Source organism: Labrus bergylta, chromosome 8 (assembly GCF_963930695.1).
Source record: "Labrus bergylta chromosome 8, fLabBer1.1, whole genome shotgun sequence".
NCBI classification, from domain to species: domain Eukaryota; kingdom Metazoa; phylum Chordata; class Actinopteri; order Labriformes; family Labridae; genus Labrus; species Labrus bergylta.
Window position 1 is genome coordinate 11,420,957 of NC_089202.1, and position 19,353 is coordinate 11,440,309.

A 19,353-nucleotide genomic window follows, 5' to 3' on the forward strand; every position below is an offset into this window, starting at 1 on the left:
CAATTGAAGGCTACCTCTTTCAGCTTGTGAAGATGATGTTCAAAATATTACTGAAAAGCTAGAAAAATATATTTCAGTGTGAAAATTATTCATTTTTTAAATGAGTCATGAAGGGGTGTTTGGGGAAGAGACTCATGGTCCAGTTAAGACACATAAAAAAAAAGCTTACAATATAAAAGACACCAAATACAAAGCACTGTATAAACTAAAAAAAAGAATTCAACGGGCCTTGGGGCACCTTGGACCACTTGGGAACCACTAATCTGCTCTGAAATATTCCCACGCCTGACGGGCCCGTGACAGACAGGTGGCGCTGGTTGTCAGTCTCTGATGGGTCGTTTTTTTCAGTGAGGACCAGAAGTTTGTTCTGCGCTGTTTACGCAGGCGCAGTTCACTCTGTTTGCCCAGTTTCGTTGGTTGACTTTTACCTGAGAGGTAGTCTAGTTTCGGTTTGCTCGGTGTGGAAAAAAAAACAAAAAAAAAACAACAACAACCACCGAGGTCCGGCCGGGGTCCAGAGGTGTCAAGACTTTCCTCCTCCCTCCCCGGACCCGCGGAGCGTCGTACGGGATTTCTCCGGGATTTTAGAGTCGCAACAGCGAGCAGAGCAGGAGGCAGGTGCACGGGAGAGGACAGGACAAGGGGGAGGAGGAGGGCTGCTTGTATTTCCGTAACAGTCCTGTCGTCCACACCCGGCTCAATGATTAGAAATCAACTGGTTGGCTTCACGGTGGTCGATTTGTTTTAGTTTCATTAGTATGCGGCCGGAGTGCCCCCGCTGTTGCCGACACCCAGCCTGAGGAGCCGATCGGAGCCCTGAAGTGTCCTCCGAGCCAGCTGAGAGACTCCTCGCCCTGTGGAGGACGAGGGGGAGGAGGCGGCCGCAGCAGGATCAGGACCCCGGCTTCACAGGCTGTTGCACGGAGCCGCTTTCACGGACACTACGCGGACCTCCTCGCCTTGTGGATCAGGAAGATGATGGGCTTTCTGCGCCGGACGTTTAGCCGCCGTTCCCGGAGCCGCTTTCAGACTAGAGAGGGGGACGAACGGGACGGCAAAGGGATTGGAGAAGGAGGTGGAGCAGGAGGGGTGACCGGGAACCCTCTGCTCCTGGCCCATCAGCAGCAGGTCGTTCACGCGCCCGCCGTGGTGACAGGGGGGGCGTCGGTCCACATCCCGGCGGCAGGGACCGCGAGGACCACCATCACCTGCCGCGTGCTGCTGCTGGACGGGTCGGATGTCAATGTGGATTTGCCTGTGAGTGCGCTGAAGCCTGTCCGGTGTGTTTACACTGACCGGCACAGTGTGTAAACAGAGTGCATGGAGCAGGACTATAGGTGGTAGTCTAGGTCAGTTGTGTGTCCAAGTGTGGCCCCTTTAGTGACATCACAGGGGTTTCTGGTGGTCCCGTGCAAGTAAATGAGACAGGATTACTGCTGCTGGAATTTAGTTTGCAATACTTCCCCATTTCATTTTCCTTTTCAATCTGAATTCTAACAACTACATTTTAAGGATAGTAAAAGCTGAGTTGCATCCTGAAGTGGGTGCATGTAAGGGAGTACTTTTTTTCAGTTTTACTAGCAAAATGCTTAAAATAGCTCCTTCTTGCTTCTGAAATGTGAAGATTTTCTGCATGTCTCCTTTTCATTTTGGAGTTGTGGTTTGATTGCAAATAAATTAAGAAACTTAAGGACCTCTAATTAGGCTTGGCTAAACAACGACAAAAATAATCAGTTATACAGATCTCTAAAAGTAGCATCTCGACTTTAATTCAGCAACAAAAAAAAAGTGCGTCTGAATTGCATTTGTCAGCAGATAAGATGTCACACAGATAAGGTTAAAAAGTTGTACCATGGTGGCCTATATTGCATTAGTGTGTGTTGGCGAGTGGGTCTCTTCCGGTACAGTAAGAGGTGCAGCTCCAGATGGTGTTATGATCAGCCAGTCCATCACATTACTTCCCCATTCTGACTGCAGGGAAATCTGAGTACCGGGAAGACAGACCTGAAGCTGCACCCTCGTGTTTGCTCTCCCACAGCATCTCCCTCTCACTTTTTTTATTTTACTCTCTATTCTACTGTATCTGATCCTCTACCAGCAATCTCTCCCCCTCTTACTCCACTCCTAATCTTCTTTCACACCCCCTCTGTGGCCTGCTCCCCTTGCTCATCATCTAACTCTTTCACACTCTGCCTTCTCATCTTCCTCCTTCTACATTCTCCTCCTCCTTTTTTCTTTTTTCTTTCTTCCATCCACCTTCCTCTGTCTCCCTGAATTCCCTAACTCCCAGATCAGATTTTTCCACTGTGGGGACACTGTGTCACAAACGAGCGCCACGAGTGTGCGAGGGGGCAGGTGGGCTGATTAGCGAGTGTGTGGGCATTCGTGCGTAAGTGGCTTCTCATAAAAAGGTTGTCATTTTGAAGGTTGTGTGTGTCACCAAAGCTGTAGCATGCATGCGTCACCTCCGGCCTGAGTGTATAGTGTTCTCAGGGTAGAGAGTGTGTCTCTTACCTACCTGCAGGGAGATTACAGCAATAACAAAAAGCCACAGCGTCTTCTGAGGTGTTGCCGTTTCAATAATGAAACGACAAAGGGCTTGTCAAGCTGGCCGGCTTAGTCACAGGTGTGTAGGAACAAGTTTGTTCATGTCAGGTGCACTGAAAAGAGCTGAAACTCAACTATACGAGCTCATTAGTCTGTCACTTGAGGCTGAGTGAAGCCAAAACACAAAAAAAGGAAAGGGGAGCAGTTAAATATCAACTCTCTGTTTGTGATACTGGCAATGATTTCAATCAGCCTGCTGCAGAATGAGCAAGCGCATTCTGTTGTTTTTTTTTTGTTTTGTTTTCCTTCTGTCTCCAGTCACTTAATACCACTGATTTCCTCATAGTTTTTTTACACAAGTTTACGCGGGCTATCAGGATCTAAAGTACAATGTTGTTATCATTCTACACACCCACTGTGTGTTATATGGGTCAGGCCGGGGTGAGGTCTTCACAAAGGGCGATGAGAATGATCTGCTCGAGTTTGGAACAAAATCTTGCTACTGCCGTTCTGCTTTAGTGCAGTGACTCAAGTTCTTGGTTGTGTGTCTGTTTTTGCCAAAAGCTTGAATGATGGCCTTTACCTTACGGGTTGTTTCTTCTCATTATGACCAAGATGTACACCCACAATCACACAAACAAATACTTTCACATTCCACCTCAAATCATTTTGCTTTTGGACAACAAGTCTGCTTGTGATTTGTTTTCATGGCTAATTTGATGGTACATCCAGGATCCACCTGACTGGTTTACAGATTCAATTAATTTAAAGAGATCAATTCTCAGCTTCAATCCTAAAGCCTGACAAAGTTTGACAATTTTTAGTCTGAAAAGAATTTAGAGGGATTTATACACCTACAGGAGATCTGGCAGCTGATTTAAGCACTTTCACACAAAACTCCTGAGTATTTATTAAAAGTTTCCTGGATTGAGCTGCAAGGTTTCAGTCCATTTGTTGGTATATATTGACTTTTTACTACCAGCCACACAGCAAAATTTCTGAAAGAAGTTGGAATGAACTGAATGAATGCAGCAGGTAATATGCAGAAAAAATGTACCGTGGTTTCATTTCCCATCCTTGAGATATTGTTATTGTCACACTGTGACTTCTGCATCGTCCTTTTAACTTTATATCCTGGCTTTGACAGACTTGTGAAAGAGCAAGTCATGAGGATTTCAGCAGCAGGGCCCTCCTGAAACTCTCTTGAAATTTTCAGGAGGGCATGTGTGAAAAGGCCGACAAGGAGTTCATGAGCTTGAATGAAAATAGATTTTCTTTGTGGGTTTTACACTGATATGACTTTGAAAAGGTCCTCAGAAGGCTGCTTTCTTAAAACATATCGAAGAGTATTTAAAATTATTATATGCTGTCAACTAGTTCTATGGAATCCATTAATCTGCTTAGCTGTGATGCTCTGTGACATGTGCTCCACAGAGAGTACTTTAAGCTTTCGAGTTGGCGTCTGCTCAAATGGCAAAAACTGTGTAATGACAATATTTCTCACTCAATAAGTCACCCCAAACATTCCTTTTCTGCATTATTCCTTATGGGGGAAAAAGTTTTCACATCAGCACACATCTCCAAAGATATATGCTAACATAAATATATCTGTGATTGGCGTACTGATATCAGGAAACTGATATTTCTGTCTGGTTCTGGTAACCATGGAAGATAGATTTCTATAAACAAACAACCAGCTCAAGCTTTTGGTCTTTTATTTGTTCTTTTGCAGAGTAAGTGTAAAGGCCAGGACCTTTTTGACCAGATCATGTATCACATAGATCTGGTTGAGACGGACTACTTTGGGTTGCAGTTCATGGACACAGAACAAGTCTCAGTGAGTAACAAGATCTTAATTCTGTCGTGTTAGACCTTAATGTGGTCTCCCATTTTCACCTTATGTTTTTCTTTCTCTCTTTCAGCATTGGCTGGACATGACCAAGCTTATAAAGAAACAGATCCGAGGTAAGGCCATGCCACCTGTTTTCAAAGTGAGCCATTATTGTGTTGTGTTGTGTGTGCTGGAAAATCTGCAGCATGCTGTATATGCATGCAGTAAGTGCATGTAGAAGCAGGTGAGTGAGGATCAGGTGTCGCATTATCCATTGTTGACATGGTAATTAGCACGTGCATTAGGAGCCGAAGCCTTGTTTGCTCACCAGCTCCTAACAGGGGGCATGAATAGATGGGTTCATGATGTTCTACTTGTCCGCTGCTCCTTTTTTCATTGTGAGAAATTCTCTAAAAGAAAAGTCTGATTCATGTAGAAGTGAAACAGAAAAGCAGCATAAAAAAGAAGGGTACAAAAATGTGGGTGAATAAGTCAAATGACCTGGTGGACAGAGATGGTAAAAGGAAAAACTAATATAAAGTGGATAAAATAATCAAATTAGGTTTGATCTGATTGATTTTGATAATATACTTCCTAATCATTTCATGTCTTATTGACTGACTAACTTGTTTTTTACACTTCTCCCCGTCTATCTCCCCATATTTCTTTATTTCAGATGGGCCTCCATACAGACTGTTCTTTAGAGTGAAATTTTACTCTTCAGAGCCAAATAACCTGCGAGAGGAATTTACAAGGTAAAAATCTCAAACACTCACACACACACACACACACACACACACACACACACACACACACACACACACACACACACACACAGAGTAAAACACACAGTTTTCTCCAGGGACCCATGCAGAGGTCCAAGGGGGATGTTGGGCTAATTACTTTGCTGCTGTGGGCAGATTCAAATCAAGGCCGAACGGACAGAGACTTGTTAAAACAAATGATGTGTTAGAGAGGAGGGTAGGCCAGTGATACTTCAATTGATTTATGTCCACGTTCAGCCTCTCACTCTTTTTTTCCTCACACCAACAGGTATCTGTTTGTGTTGCAGCTTCGACAAGATATTCTGTCTGGAAAGTAAGTTCCTTTATCGATTTTAATGCACTTCAATCTGACACGTAAAAACATACAGTAAAGAATAGCTTACCTTTTTTTAACAGACTGGTAAGAAGAAGAAACAGCTCGCATTTCTCTAATTTATGTTACAAAATTCCTTTCAATTCCTCAAAAACAGAGGTTTAAAAATTGAACAATTTCTGTGTTACATTAAGTCAACTGTCTGTCATTTCATTATGAGCTTTTGTAAAGAGCCTAATCTCTGTTTCTAATCTTTATGCTTAGCTAATATAACTGGTTTAAAGCTCATTGGACAGACATTAGAGTGATCTTGTTTTCAGAAGTTAAACCTAAGAATTTATTGATGAGGGAGAGGAGACTCGAGGCTCTTTGGAGAAAGTAGGTAATAAACAGATCAGGTACAGGTTTTAATGGAGGCCTGGAAGAAGATGTGTCACCTGAGCTGATGAGCCACTTGATAAAGGGGAGATATGTTAGGCATGCTGGGTGTGAATGTGAGTGAAAGAGAGAAAATGCAGGCAGGAAGCTAAAAGGATTCAAGAAAGAAATAAACAAGAGAGAAAGGGTTAACAAAGCATTACATCAGAATGTCTGACAAATAGCACGAGGTGCTTTTGTCAACATAGTTCCTGGATCTAATAAACAAGTAAGGCCATTCCTCACGAATAATCAAGATTTACTGGTCCAAACAAAAAGAGAAAATGGAAAAAAAAAACACTGATGTTGCATTATTGCTATTAATAATTCATCATGGAGACAAAGAGTCTCAGACTGCTTGCTTACGTAAAAGTAAATAATTACTGATACCTGTAAGTCTTGTGAAAGTGAAAGTGTTAAATAGATTGCTAAAGATAGGTTTTTAGGAGAAAAATATTTAATGCCATCAAGCTGTGGCAAAAATGTTTTAATTTGACCTTGACATAACCTAACTGGAAAAGAATAAAACATCCACGTGCAGTTTCAAAAATGATCTCCCCATGAGGGTGAGAGAAGTGCTCCCCTAATCTATGAAGTCTTCCAGATCTCCCAGGTAGAGTCAAACCAACTATAGTCACACACATACCTGTGGTATTTTCCACACAGGTCACCTACATTACAGTTTTTCTGGGGACTTCTGTACAGTGGAGCATGCTTTTTCACGCACATAAACACAAACCTGTGCGCGCACACACACACACACACACACACACACACACACACACACACACACACACACACACACACACACACACACACAGACAGCATGTTACCCCACTCCCTCCTCCCGGCTTTATCTGGGCCATGGATCCCCAGAGTCCAGCTCTATTATAAAGCTCAAGATCAGGAACAGGAGAGGGTTGCTTATTTTAGGAAAAGGGTTGCTCCTCTCCTCCTTGACACACACACACACACACACACACACACACACACACACACACACACACACACACACACACACACACACACACACACACACACACATGCACAGTGTAGGGCATTCAGATACTTTTATGTCTTTCCAACACGTTTATGAATGCAGCTCACCACCTGTGTCTCCTTTTCTTTGATCAGGCTGAAATGTCCGTATGATCACTCAGTTGAGCTGGCAGCATATTGTTTACAAAGTAAGTAGAGTTCATACACTCATTTATATTTACTTATTTCATTTTGTTTTTCACTAATGCCTATGAATCATGCATCTTTCACATCACTGTGAACTGTTTTCCAAAGCATTTTGATTAAATTTAGATGTACCGAGAGGGTATTAATCAACATTCATTACGCGGTGGTGTGAACTTTTACTTGAAGAATTGAAATCTAAAACTTTTATACATTCTGATTATTTATTTATTATGAAATTTGACATGCGGTGGTAAAGCAGTTGGGAGCAGAGACTTGTTTCAGAACTCTTTCTCAGAGTGTAGGCTTTTTTTTGACCAAATCGTACAAAAGAGTTTGATCTGAAATCAAACAAAAATGGATGATGACAGAGCTAAGAGGGATGCAGGGTGGATTTAGTGCATTGAAAAGGTTGCTCGTCTGTAGCCTAACCTCAAATCTTAGATGTCAAAGTGTCCTAGGATGCACCAACGTGTGTTAAGTAAAACCAAGTAAATGGTTGGAAAACTAATGAAATGATTGCAGTGGATTAGCTACAGTTTCTTTTATGTAAAATGCTATAGCATGTTCATATAATTGCTGCAAGTGAAAACTACTGCACTATAGCAAATGGTCGTGTTACAGCAAGAAATGTAAGGGAAAAATGTACAGTCCAACTTTCAAAGCATGACAGTTACACAGCATCTTTAATTCCTAAGAAAGCTACCAGTATTACAGTAATGATGTGATTTGGTTTATTTAAATGGAGATTGTGTCATTTCATCTTTAAACCAAGTTCATGTTGCAGACTATATAGACTTCTGTTTGGCGCTACCCATCTGTTACTTGTTTGTATCCGTTTTTGTGAACTTCTTGTTCCATTTTCAGGTGAGCTGGGAGACTGTGACCCCTTGGAACACTCTCCTGTGCTGGTGTCAGAGTTTCGTTTCTCTCCCAAACAAAGCGAGGCCATGGAGGCAGCCATCTTCGGCAGGTGGTTGGACCTCAGGTAAGTTTGTAAGTTGTCATGAATTCATTGTCAGGCTACATTTCTGATTTCAGAAATTAGACCAATAAAACAGAAAAACATGTGAACATTTTGATACTTCATGGTGGGCGTCCAGCAGTGATTTGACCTATGGCAGGTTGATCGCCTCAGTGGATGAAAATACTGGGGCAAAAAAGCAGAGCACATAGCAGGGAGGGAGTCATTCTGCTGCTTACTTCCCACGCCAGCGTCCTCCCTGATGAGGGTGTCTAAATTTCACTCTCCCTCCCTTCCTGCCTCCTCCTCCTCTGCCTCTCTCTCACTGGCCTGTATGAAGGATTAAGGGATTAATCCCTGGAGGGTCTTGATTGATTCGGAGCAGTATTTAACCCAGTCTGATTGCTCCCATCTCGGATTAGATTACATTCACATATGCTGCGCTCCACTGGGCTGACTGAGCGACACATTGATGGAGCCATGCGACATGCAGAGTCATCCTTACACACAAGAAGTCTGAGTCAGGGAAGGTTATACTCTCAGCATGTCCCTTAGAGCTAACACCTTTTCCCAGCAGAGGTCATGAAGTGTCGTTTATGATACATGTCTTTGTCACAGTGTCAGTGACGAGGTGAGGGAGGGAGTGATGTTGGTGTTGTGAAAACTCATCGTGGTGTCTGATTTTTACATCCGCAGGGGACAAAGCCCATCGCAAGCAGAGATCTCGTTTCTCAACAAGTGCAAGTGGCTGGAGCTTTACGGAGTGGATATGCACTTTGTAAAGGTGTGTTTGTGTGTTTGATTTTTAAGAAGTGTCACTGTGTTACAGGTGTGTTAGAGAGTGTGTCTAAAGATGTGCGCTGTGTTTTCAGGGCAGAGATGGAGGAGAATACGCACTTGGTCTCACTCCTACTGGCATCTTAGTGTTTGAAGGCTCCAACAAAATCGGCCTTTTCTTTTGGTAAGAACTCATCTCTGATCTAAAGCTTCCTTAGGTGAGAACCTTTAAAAGCTGAGTTAAAACAAATAGTAAAGTGCATTTTAACATGTGTCTTTAAAAATGGCAGTTAGGGAATGACTTATGAATCCTGATTTCAGATGAATTAACCTATATTGAATGTCAGCATATTTTTACATATAAACAGAGATGACCCTGCTCGCTAGCTCGTGCGTCATGTGCATCATAGGGGAGGGGCACAACACTTTTGTTGAAGATTTTCTTCGGACGCAACAATTTTCATACCCTCCTCCAAGGCAGGATGTGTCTTCAACATTTTTCATGGATCTCTAGAACTATAGAAAAGGCCTGTCATTAAGAAGACCTAAAAAACAAGCAACTTTTGTCATTGTAGATTAAAATCAGTCTTCAAGTATTGTAATTCAAAATAAATCCTCTCAAAACTTTTTTGAATTCCTTGACATTTAATTTTTGTGGCACTACCTAAAGAATTATTTTATTATGTCACAAACACACAAGATGAAACAGTTACCACTAACATTTACAATATCCTTATTTTAACATTTAAAACATATACTGAATTGTCAAAATGCATCATGCCATCTGGCTCCTGAGCTTTCAATGTTAACAGCAGTGAAAATGAATTAGTTTAACATTTCGTAGTTCATCCACTCATCAATAAAACCATAAATTGCTGACTACTTTTGAACAAGTGAAGGAAGAGGTCTTACTGTAGACAATTCACCTTATATTAGTTTAGGTGCTGGCTAGTTCAGTTGGTAGAGTAGACGCCCCATGAACAGAGGCTATAGCCTTTGTCGCACTGGTCACAGGTGCAACTGCAGATCCTGACTCTATTTGGTGCACCAACTCTCTCTCCCCACTTTTTCTCTCTATCTTCAGCTGTCCTTTCCAAATAAAGGCTAAAGCCCCCCCAACACATTTTTTTTTGGTTTATGTCACATATGCACATCTACTGTATGTCTGATGTAGGTAGACAAGGTTGGGAGTACAATGAAATATCGGTCAGACTTTGAGGCGTAAAGGATCTTTGATTTGTGTGTCTCTGTGTGTGTTTCAGGCCCAAAATCACTCTGCTGGACTTTAAAAAGAGTCGACTCACGTTGGTCGTGGTGGAGGATGATGATCAGGTTTGTCCTATCCTCTCACAGGCTCACCTTTGACTGAAAAGAAGCCCATGCACACAAACACACACATCAGGTGGCTAACAGGTTGTTTCCTGACCTCGCAGGGTCGTGAGCAGGAGCACACATTTGTGTTTCAGCTGGCCAGTGCCAAGAGCTGTAAACACCTGTGGAAGTGTGCGGTGGAGAGCCACTCGTTCTTCCGGCTGCGTCAACCAACCACAGGCAAGGCCGGCCACAGCGATTTCACACGGCTCGGGTCACGTTTCCGATTCAGGTAGAGCACTTAAACAGACTCACTTATACTTTACTGTGTGTTATTGAGTGCTGAAAATGTGCTGAAGATGTATATAAGTAGTTCGCTCGCTCAGGTAGATGGGGCCAGGACTGATACTAGCACAGGGGGAAAGTGTGTCACATAAAACCTTTGTATCTATGGATACAGTGTATCCATGGTTACATGAATCTGTTCCTAAGGCGACTGAAATATCCCCTTCATATTGTTTGTTTTCTTCTGACAATTATTAGAGATGGTCAAAGAAAGTCCTGACCGGCACTTCTTGTCATTTGTCAGAGCAGCTGAGCAAAAGCAGTGTGAAGTCTGTTTTATATTCAAGTTGGTGGATTGAATACTACAGGTGCTCTGAGTAAAAACTGGAACAGCTGTAAAGTGTAATATGTTATTGTATTAAAAATACACCAGTGCCACTTTCCTGGAAGTGGAATAATTATTTCACATATTTCTGACTTGTTTTTTTGACAACTTTATTCACGTTTTTGGTATTTTTTTAGCTTCAGGTGTGGGCTAATTTATTTTTAAACATATACATTTTTACCCTGCAGTAAACTATGACTGCACTGATTTTGACATGTAAAATTTACCTGAGGTCATAGTGCATTGTGGTCAAAGTACAATAACCCTTTCACCTTCGGATGTGTGCTTATTTCTCAGTGGTAAGACAGAGTATCAGGCCACTCATGGAGGCAGACTGAGGAGAGCCAGCACGTTTGAGAGGCGGCCGAGCAAAAGATATCCCTCCCGCACCCAGTCGCTGGGCAAAGGTGAGTCTTATCACCACGCTGGCAACAGCACTTGTTGATGCACCTGGGTGTGTTATATCATGAAGGTCACTTACCGTTTTAATGCATTCTAATTAATAACACATTTTTAGTCCAAAGTGGCTGTTGAGCAAATCATTTTAATTGTAAACGAAAAACTAGAGCCTGTAAAATTGACAGTTTTTATCGAGAAATATAAAATAAAGGATGGTTCAACAGGTTCAGGAAACTCAAAAAAGCTATTTTTCTTTAAAAAATAAAGTGCCCGGTTGTTTCACTTAAGTGTCACCCTTCTACTTTGTCAGAGGCACCTGCAGCACTCATCACTCCTCCACACTTGCCCCCCTCTGTGATCCACAGCAGCTTCACAAGCCCACAAGCCTCTTTCTCTCTATCATACATGAATGATCAAGTGCAGACTGTAGACTGTATTTACTTCGGGGCTGTCAGTGCTGACGTCCACACACCTTCTATTTGTCTGACGGTTTTGTCTTTGAGCCCTGTTATAAAGAAATGAATGAAGATTCAAGGGTTGGTGAAAAATGAGAATCCAAAGACTGGTTTTTAAAAAAAACAGCTGGACACACAATAAAAAAAAGCAGATCAAGATAAATAGACAAAGTGGTTTCCTTTTTTCTGCTCGTCTCGAACTAATATTGCGTCCTGTTCTTTCAGATATCCGTTCACCAGCAAAGCCATCACATATCAGGTATAACAAAAACACACAAAACACCCACAGCTATACATACTGTAGTACATACATGAACATTGACATTATTTTTTTGACACTTATTCCTTATCCTCTTACCTTAATTTTTTTTAAAAGGCTACACAACTCAAAGGCAACATATTTGATGAATGTTGTCGGGTTTGCTCACGTCATGGTGAATCCCCTAGTTATCTGCTCATTTATATAGGCATTTTATTTGTTGTTCCTTTTTTTGTTTGTTAGATAAAACAAAGGTGCACACTGTAAGATGCTTTGAACCAGTTAGTCTTCAACTCAAAGATAATAAGAAAAAAACTGCTTAGATATTCTGACATCTAAGACTAAAATAGTCCTTTGTTACTAAAATAAGAAGTGGTGATCAGTAAACATGCTCAAACTAAAGAAATGCTGACAGTTATTGTTTTTGTTCTGCTATTAGTGATCATTCTCATTCTTTTCCAGCTCTCACGCCAGCCCTACACCCAGCCTACATCCAGTGAGTGACTTCAGATAACCCAAATATACACACATGCCACACACACACACGCACGCGCACGCGCACGCGCACGCGCACGCTACAGCTGCTGCTGATCTGACTCCGGCCTTGTGACAACATTTAATTTAAGCTGCTTTTCAATCTGTCTTCTCTCCTCCCCTCCAGTACCAACACAACATCCCTATTGGTAAAGAGTCGTGGCACCCGCCCCACCCTGCTCTTACACCTCCAGTGTACCTGCAGCCCTCTGGACACACACCGCCACACAGGTAAGAAGACCCGCTTCTCGACAGAAGGGCAAGTTTCTATTTAAACACTCATTTGCGTTTTTTCCTCCACAACACTGTTTATTATTTCACCATTTATCATATCACTCATACACCTCATGTGTCTGTGTCTTGTCTACCACTGTGTGTGTGTGTGTGTGTGTGTGTGTGTGTGTGTGTGTGTGTGTGTGTGTGTGTGTGTGTGTGTGTGTGTGTGTGTGTGTGTGTGTGTGTGTGTGTGTGTGTGTGTGTGTGTGTGTGTGTGTGTGTCCTCATCTCCCTGTCATACCCAGGCCTTCTGTTGAGGCAGCAGGTCCCATGTCCAGTCATCCTCCCGCCCCCAAGCGAACCAGTGGCACCTTCCCAGGATCCATCAGTGTGGTTTACAGGGATAAGGTCATGACTGCATTCTGACCCCTGTTTGAGCTGGGAATCTGTTTTCAAAACCCAGACTCTTAACTCTGAGACTTAACACAAACTGGTGTCCCAAAAAAGGAAGCTCTGCTGATGGACTTAAAGGAAGAAAAAAATACTTTGTACATCATCCTCATAACCTCTGTCATCATCTATTTGTCACGTCTCGTCATGTGTTCACCTTCACCTTCACCAGACAAACTCCCTTCATGTGGCACCCAGGGAGAGTTAAAGGGGGGGGACACTAAGAATGATACGTAAGGCAAAGACACTGCATCAGATGAAAGGGACGGACGCTTAATAATGTTCTGAAACAACCTGTAGCGAGTGATTGTACTGTACCCAGGTGATCACAGTGACCCATAGCTGATGGTGGCAGTTGAGGATCTCTATACCCTCAGCACTCCTTCTCTGGGTCTCAGTCAAATCTGGACAAACAGATGTAATAAAAAATAACTTAAGACTCAGAGTGACTTAAACTATGCGAGGATGTCATTATTTACTTTCCATTTGAACCAAGGCCATAAATCTGGTGGGAAAAAATTGCACCCTATAACTACAGATCCTCTCAAAGAAACATATTTTCATTAAAGCAATCTGGAAGTATATGTGTTTTTACATCAATGGGTACATTGCCAAGAGGACCTACTAGTACCTCATTTAGCATAAAGTTAATTCCAAATTACTAATACCTACATGAATTTGGGCTAAATGACGGATCAAGTTGTAGTCCACAGCAAACTCACCAATACAATGGCATCATTATACTTCCCCAAAGCCCCCCTGTTTAAGGCTTGGTTCCAAAAGATGGAGCATGATTATCCCGGATTATCTCGCAAATCTAGTCGGTCAAATCCTAACACTAATTCTGAAATACCCACTAATTTATTTACGTGTGATGCACAGTCAGTTTCTTTTGCCTTAATGAGTATCTGAATGTCCCCTCAACCTGTTTCACATCCCTCCAACACAAATACTCTCTTTTAATCCTTCATATATAGATATACAGTGTAAGACTGATATACACTTAAAAAAAAACAACATAACACATGAGAAACTTTATCTTGGTTTGGCTTGAGCATTTCTGTGTAGGTGTGATTTATTTTCCAGTGCCTGGATATGTAGACTACTCAGAAAGTTTGTGACAACTAATTTATCCAAATCTCTTTAATTTAGGTGAAATTGAGTGATTGTAAGTGTCAATGAGGTTAATCTCAGCAGGTGAAATGTTCTGTTTGCTGGTTTAGGGATTAAGCTGCTTGAAGACGTACAGCATATAGTTCAGTGTGATACAGAAGCATGAACTAGACTAGAGTCATATATGGTGTTGTGCTTTAAAAAGTAAGGAATCTGCGCGAACTTACAGCAGGTTACGATATGAGAATCAACTGTTTACAGACAATGTGGCCAATGTATGTAATTTATGTTAATGTGTTTATTAGAATCACAATTTGCCTAGGGATGTTGCCATTTTAATTTGTGAATAAACAGAATATTTTTCATTGCAAAAATAAAAAAATCTGTCATTTGTTTTATAACTTAAGCCCAATTTGTTTATAGTAATATTCTCTCTTATTAATTTCTAGTGAATTGAAGGAGTTAGAATGGTCAGACGTTAGTCAAAGACGATTTAGTTGGAACACACGAGCATAATGACATAAAAGAGACAGTTTAAGTTGAAGGTTTGTTGAAGGGTATTTGTTTTGATCACATGCCATCTTCAGTTTCCCTTTGAGCGGTCCTGCTTCAGACCATCAGTTCAGTGTCGAGGAGAATGAGACTTCGTATTCCAGCAAGATCCACCACCATCACCGCCGCCACACACACACCCAGGACACGCTCTGCCACACGCACACGCATAAGAACAGTGAGTACTCTCAGTGTCTGTCTGCAGATCTGTGATATGACTCTATAGTACACTGATGCACTTGACATGTTTGTAGCTGTATGCTGGTTAGCAAATCACACAAAAACTTTTATTTCCTACTTTAAAGAAAGATTTTACATAGAGTCAAAGTCTCATTTTACTCTTACACAAGTTGATTTAGATAGATCTGTTGGGAATCTATCAAACCTACTATCTTGTCATCTTGGAAGTTTCTTTTATATTTCACCAGGTTGTTTCCTTTCTCTGATCCCAGGCATATCTAGCCATGCAGACAAATTAGGTTAGGCAGATATGTAAATATACATATTGCTAGAACTTTGACCATAAACCTAATGCAGTGGAAGATTATATGAATATGAATATTTTGCTGCAGAAATTATGTCATTTTTTAATGGGGGGTGTAAAATCTGGGAAAAGCTATATGTATAGCCAGAAATTCTATCTGAATATCACTGCTGCTGCCGAGTTTTGCGAAATTTTGTTTCTGACCCTCTACCACTGGGGTTCAATGGGGAAATTGTGCTTTTGACATTTAGATGATTGACCCCTTTTTTACCAAAATCTTTTTCATTTTCTGAGATTGTTTCTGTCTTAACTCCTTTGTTAAGTTTGTGTACAAAGGCAACTGTCAAAGTTGATAATTTTACTTATTAATTTAACACATAGAGACTTTTGAAAGATGTAGATACTGATTTAGCTTTCTCTCTCTCATAAAACCTTTTTCAAAAAACAATTTATTCTATAACTCCACACTCTTCTATAATCAGAGTGTCGAGCCCCTCCCTGCCCTGCAGATGAGTTGGACATCTCTCAGTCTCTGCTCAAGGCTCTGGAGTCAGACAGTGATTCTGCACCCTGGCCCTCACTGCACATCAACATGGACAACAAGGTCAACCACTTTACCCACATGCTTGTTTTCCCATTTTTCTCACAGTAAGAACTTGCCCCAGTTTCTTAACCTTCTTTCCTGCTCTGTTCCGCTGCCAGGGAGAAGAGAAGCAGCTGTCAGAAAAATCTCTGCACCCACCTGCATCTCCGGCGATACACCCTGACCATCTTAAGTGTAACATCCTTAAGGCCCAAATGGAGGCAGCTTTCAGGGTGAGTAACAAACTTTCATCTAACTCTAATCCTTCTGCAGAGTAGCTAAAAGCAATGTCCTTTTCTCCTATGTGATGCAGAAGGAAGCACCAACGACCCCTAGAGGCAAGAACTCAAACCAGACCCTGAATGACAGGCCAGTTTTCTCATCCTATCTACACCTTTTTACTCAAGTCTCTATTCGTGCTTATTAAAACTAAATGCTCTTTTTAAACTCTTGTCTTCAGATATCAGAGCTCGTCCCAAGACTCGGCTGCGTCCAGTTTGACTGCAGACAAAACACCACATCGGCATGACCGAAACCTCACCTCAGAGACACAACAGTCAAAATCCAACACAAGCACCGCCCGCCGAAAACGACTGGTCAGACAGTTCAGCTTGTAAGTACACACCACCTATGATGACTGATATTGCACTTTGGACATAAATCTTTCATGCAAAAGAAATGCTATCTCCATTCTGACATTTTTCTCACAACAGTCTGCAGCTCATGTGAGACTCATTCTCTCTAAATTTGATGCTCACCAGTAACCATGAAGATGAGGATAATCTCCCAGAAGCACTTGCAGCCATCTCTTCCCAGAGTACAGTGAAGTCAGGATCTACAAGCTCATTGGACAAACAGATCCAGCCATCAATATACCCACAGGTAACACACACTGTATTTCATGCCTACACACTTTAAAAAATGTTTTTTAAATGCATGTATATTTTTATGCACAACGCTTTACTTACTTTGCATCAGATTAGTCTTTAAGCATCACCTGTAACTACACAAAAGGGACGTGTGTCTGTATGTGTGTACATTGACGTGTATTCCAGGCGGATAATATGCCGGCCCTGGAGCTGGGTGGTCCATGCTGTCCCTCTCCTTTGCCCTCTCCCCACTTCTCTCCTTCATACTATCGTAGCTCCATCCCTCACCTGGTCCCTTACCTTGCTGAACAAAATGACAGGTAAACACTCCATGTTTCATCAGAGTCACACAGTTATTCTAGCCTAACAAAAAAAAAAAGCCTGATGGTTCATATGCATAGGCCTACCAGATATCTGGCATCAATTAACTTTATGCTGTTCTAATAATCTATGAATCTCATTAATTATCAAAAGTAAAAATTTGATGGTTCTTATGATACCCCACATGATGTCTTAAAGTCCTCCTCTTTTGTCTGACAGAGAGTGAGGGATCAGAACTTTATGACGGATAGGCCGAAGCTATCCCAAATTTGACATCTGAGCTTAGAAAAATACTAAAACAATTATTTGTTAATATAAGCCTATCAAATGCATATAACCTAACCTACTCCATCATTTTAACCAGTTTCATTCCTGTAGAATAATAAACCAAGAAAAACATTAGAAACTTTCAAATGGAAATGCATTTGATTTAATCGTAGCCTATTGTTTTTGGCATTTTTCTAGACTAGATTGTTATTTTAGGTAAGCCTAACTTAAGTATCTCAACTGGATAGTGCAGGCCTACACTTTGCTATAAAACTAACACACAAATACTTGTATTTATAAAACAATTTTTTATAAAGTAATTTGTGAAAACGTGAACTTAAACTAGCACTCTTGCTTGTTATGGGGATCTAGTGCTTTGCCTGCCCTGTCTTTCCTGCCTCTAGCAAATCAAGTTTTGATGCTAGCCTCCTTAGTTTGGCTAACCTTTATGCTTTACATTGTTTCTTCTCATTTTCCTTTTTTTATGATATATCTCTTTAAAACAGTTGAACTCTTTTGCTTTTTTGTGTGATCATTTTTGTTTCCAACATTTAGTTAAACTGCATTTTTGTCCATTTCTCCCTTGAAAAGGAGGATTTCCCTCTCAGAGAAACCGTTTACATTATAGTGAATGACATTTAAACAGTAGGACTGCTTTTTTTTTTATCGTGTGACATTTAAACAGGAGCACTAATGTAGATTTATAACTTAAACATCTGTAACAAGATTATGATCTTTCTGTTTACAGTGGAGAGGAGATGAGATTGGACAGAGAGAAGATACTAAGAGCCCTCCTGATGACAGAGCTCTGAGCCATTGATCGTTGACCCCTTTGACATCTTTGCCAGGCACAGCCTGATCCGGTGATAAATAAGGAAACGGAAGACTCAAAGTTGTTGCCTCTAATCAACATTTGTATATTTACATAGAACACCCTGCAGCTATAAATATATATTTGCATAAAGGCAATTGTTATATTTGCTCAATTGCTATTCAGAAGGACATTTCTTTATATTTAAACTGAAACTGTTAAAACTATAATGGAGATGAAACAGATGGACTGACTGACTGACTAACTCACACACTTTACAGATAAGGTACAGATGTGACTGGTGCTGCCTGCATGATAAATATGTTACATGATAAAATATTTATCTGATTTGCTTTGGGGTTATGAATAACCATTTAAGTTAGTCAACACTGTGTCTAAGCTAAACCGCGTTCAGACAGTGACTGTTGAAGCATTGCTCTCTACATTGAAAAAAGAAAACAGGGGCTGAAGTAAAAGTATTTTTAAATTTCAAGACAGTTTGTTCAAAATTTAAGTAGACGCTGTAATTAATAAGCTGACAAAATAGCTTCCTCATGTCATAGATCAATTTTGAGAGGCCAGAAACTTTTCAGCAAAGGAGTTTTAATACATTTAATGAAGAGAGTAAATTGAATGTGAACTCTGCGTAACTACAATATTTACAGTCTATGGTAGTTACAGACTCAATCCAGCCACTAGAAGGAGACAAATCTGCAGCCACAGCTCCTGTTGCACGTGAACACATTGATCCTGTTGTCAGATCATGGATCACTTTAGCTATTCTTTTGCACACAGTTTTTTTCATCATAAGCCTAATGCACAACCAATCTCAGAAGTCATGTTTTTTTTTTTTTTTGGAACAAAAGCTTTTGTTTTATTCATAACCCTGCTTCTTTAACAGCTTTATTTCAGCCCATGTTTTAGCACAACCACATCTGATGCAGCGTGTGTTGTGCTGCTGTTCTGTATGTGTTGACTGTGTTTTTCCTGCCCCTGGTTGGGTCATAATAAAAGCCTCATTATCTGTTTGACAACTACGGCAGCATCTTTGGTGTCTGCACTGACACTGGAATGTGGATTAGCCTCGCCCTGCGTGCCTGAGTAGTAAGTGTGTGTGTAAGCCTCACCCACCCTGTGAGAGAATGTAGTTATAAAAGATGTTACTGAGTTATCTGTCTCTACACACCTCCCAGGTACAGTGTAGTGAGTCAGCCTGTAATTTCCCCTTTGTTGTGTCCTTCAA

General features: G+C 41.2%; 1 protein-coding gene across 2 annotated transcripts; it reads left to right on the forward strand.

Moving 5' to 3' along the window:
- Positions 1 to 59: 59 nt before the first annotated feature.
- epb41l4b (erythrocyte membrane protein band 4.1 like 4B) lies at positions 60 to 19,144 on the forward strand. Of its 2 annotated transcripts, XM_020651920.3 has the most exons (23): positions 60 to 1,257; positions 4,280 to 4,384; positions 4,470 to 4,512; positions 5,055 to 5,133; positions 5,432 to 5,476; positions 7,028 to 7,080; positions 7,943 to 8,063; positions 8,736 to 8,823; positions 8,912 to 9,000; positions 10,079 to 10,148; positions 10,250 to 10,419; positions 11,095 to 11,204; positions 11,877 to 11,910; positions 12,373 to 12,406; positions 12,572 to 12,675; positions 14,811 to 14,953; positions 15,742 to 15,863; positions 15,962 to 16,075; positions 16,156 to 16,211; positions 16,303 to 16,455; positions 16,604 to 16,724; positions 16,898 to 17,031; positions 18,048 to 19,144. In XM_020651920.3, the coding sequence occupies exons 1-23, from the start codon at positions 976 to 978 to the stop codon at positions 18,109 to 18,111; spliced, it is 2,334 nt and encodes a 777-aa protein (XP_020507576.2). In that variant the 5' UTR covers positions 60 to 975; the 3' UTR covers positions 18,112 to 19,144. The 2 variants fall into 2 exon arrangements, with proteins under 2 accessions (XP_020507576.2, XP_065814255.1); XM_065958183.1 differs by lacking the exon at positions 16,898 to 17,031.
- The last annotated feature ends 209 nt before the right edge of the window (positions 19,145 to 19,353 follow it).

Excerpts from the sequence above, each read along its gene's own strand:
- epb41l4b (XM_020651920.3), top strand. The coding sequence starts at position 976 with ATGATGGGCTTTCTGCGCCGGACGTTTAGCCGCCGTTCCCGGAGCCGC. Across the intron at positions 4,385-4,469 it reads TGGACACAGAACAAGTCTCA|CATTGGCTGGACATGACCAA; the intron begins GTGAGTAACAAG and ends TCTCTCTTTCAG. Across the intron at positions 10,149-10,249 it reads TGGTGGAGGATGATGATCAG|GGTCGTGAGCAGGAGCACAC; the intron begins GTTTGTCCTATC and ends CTGACCTCGCAG.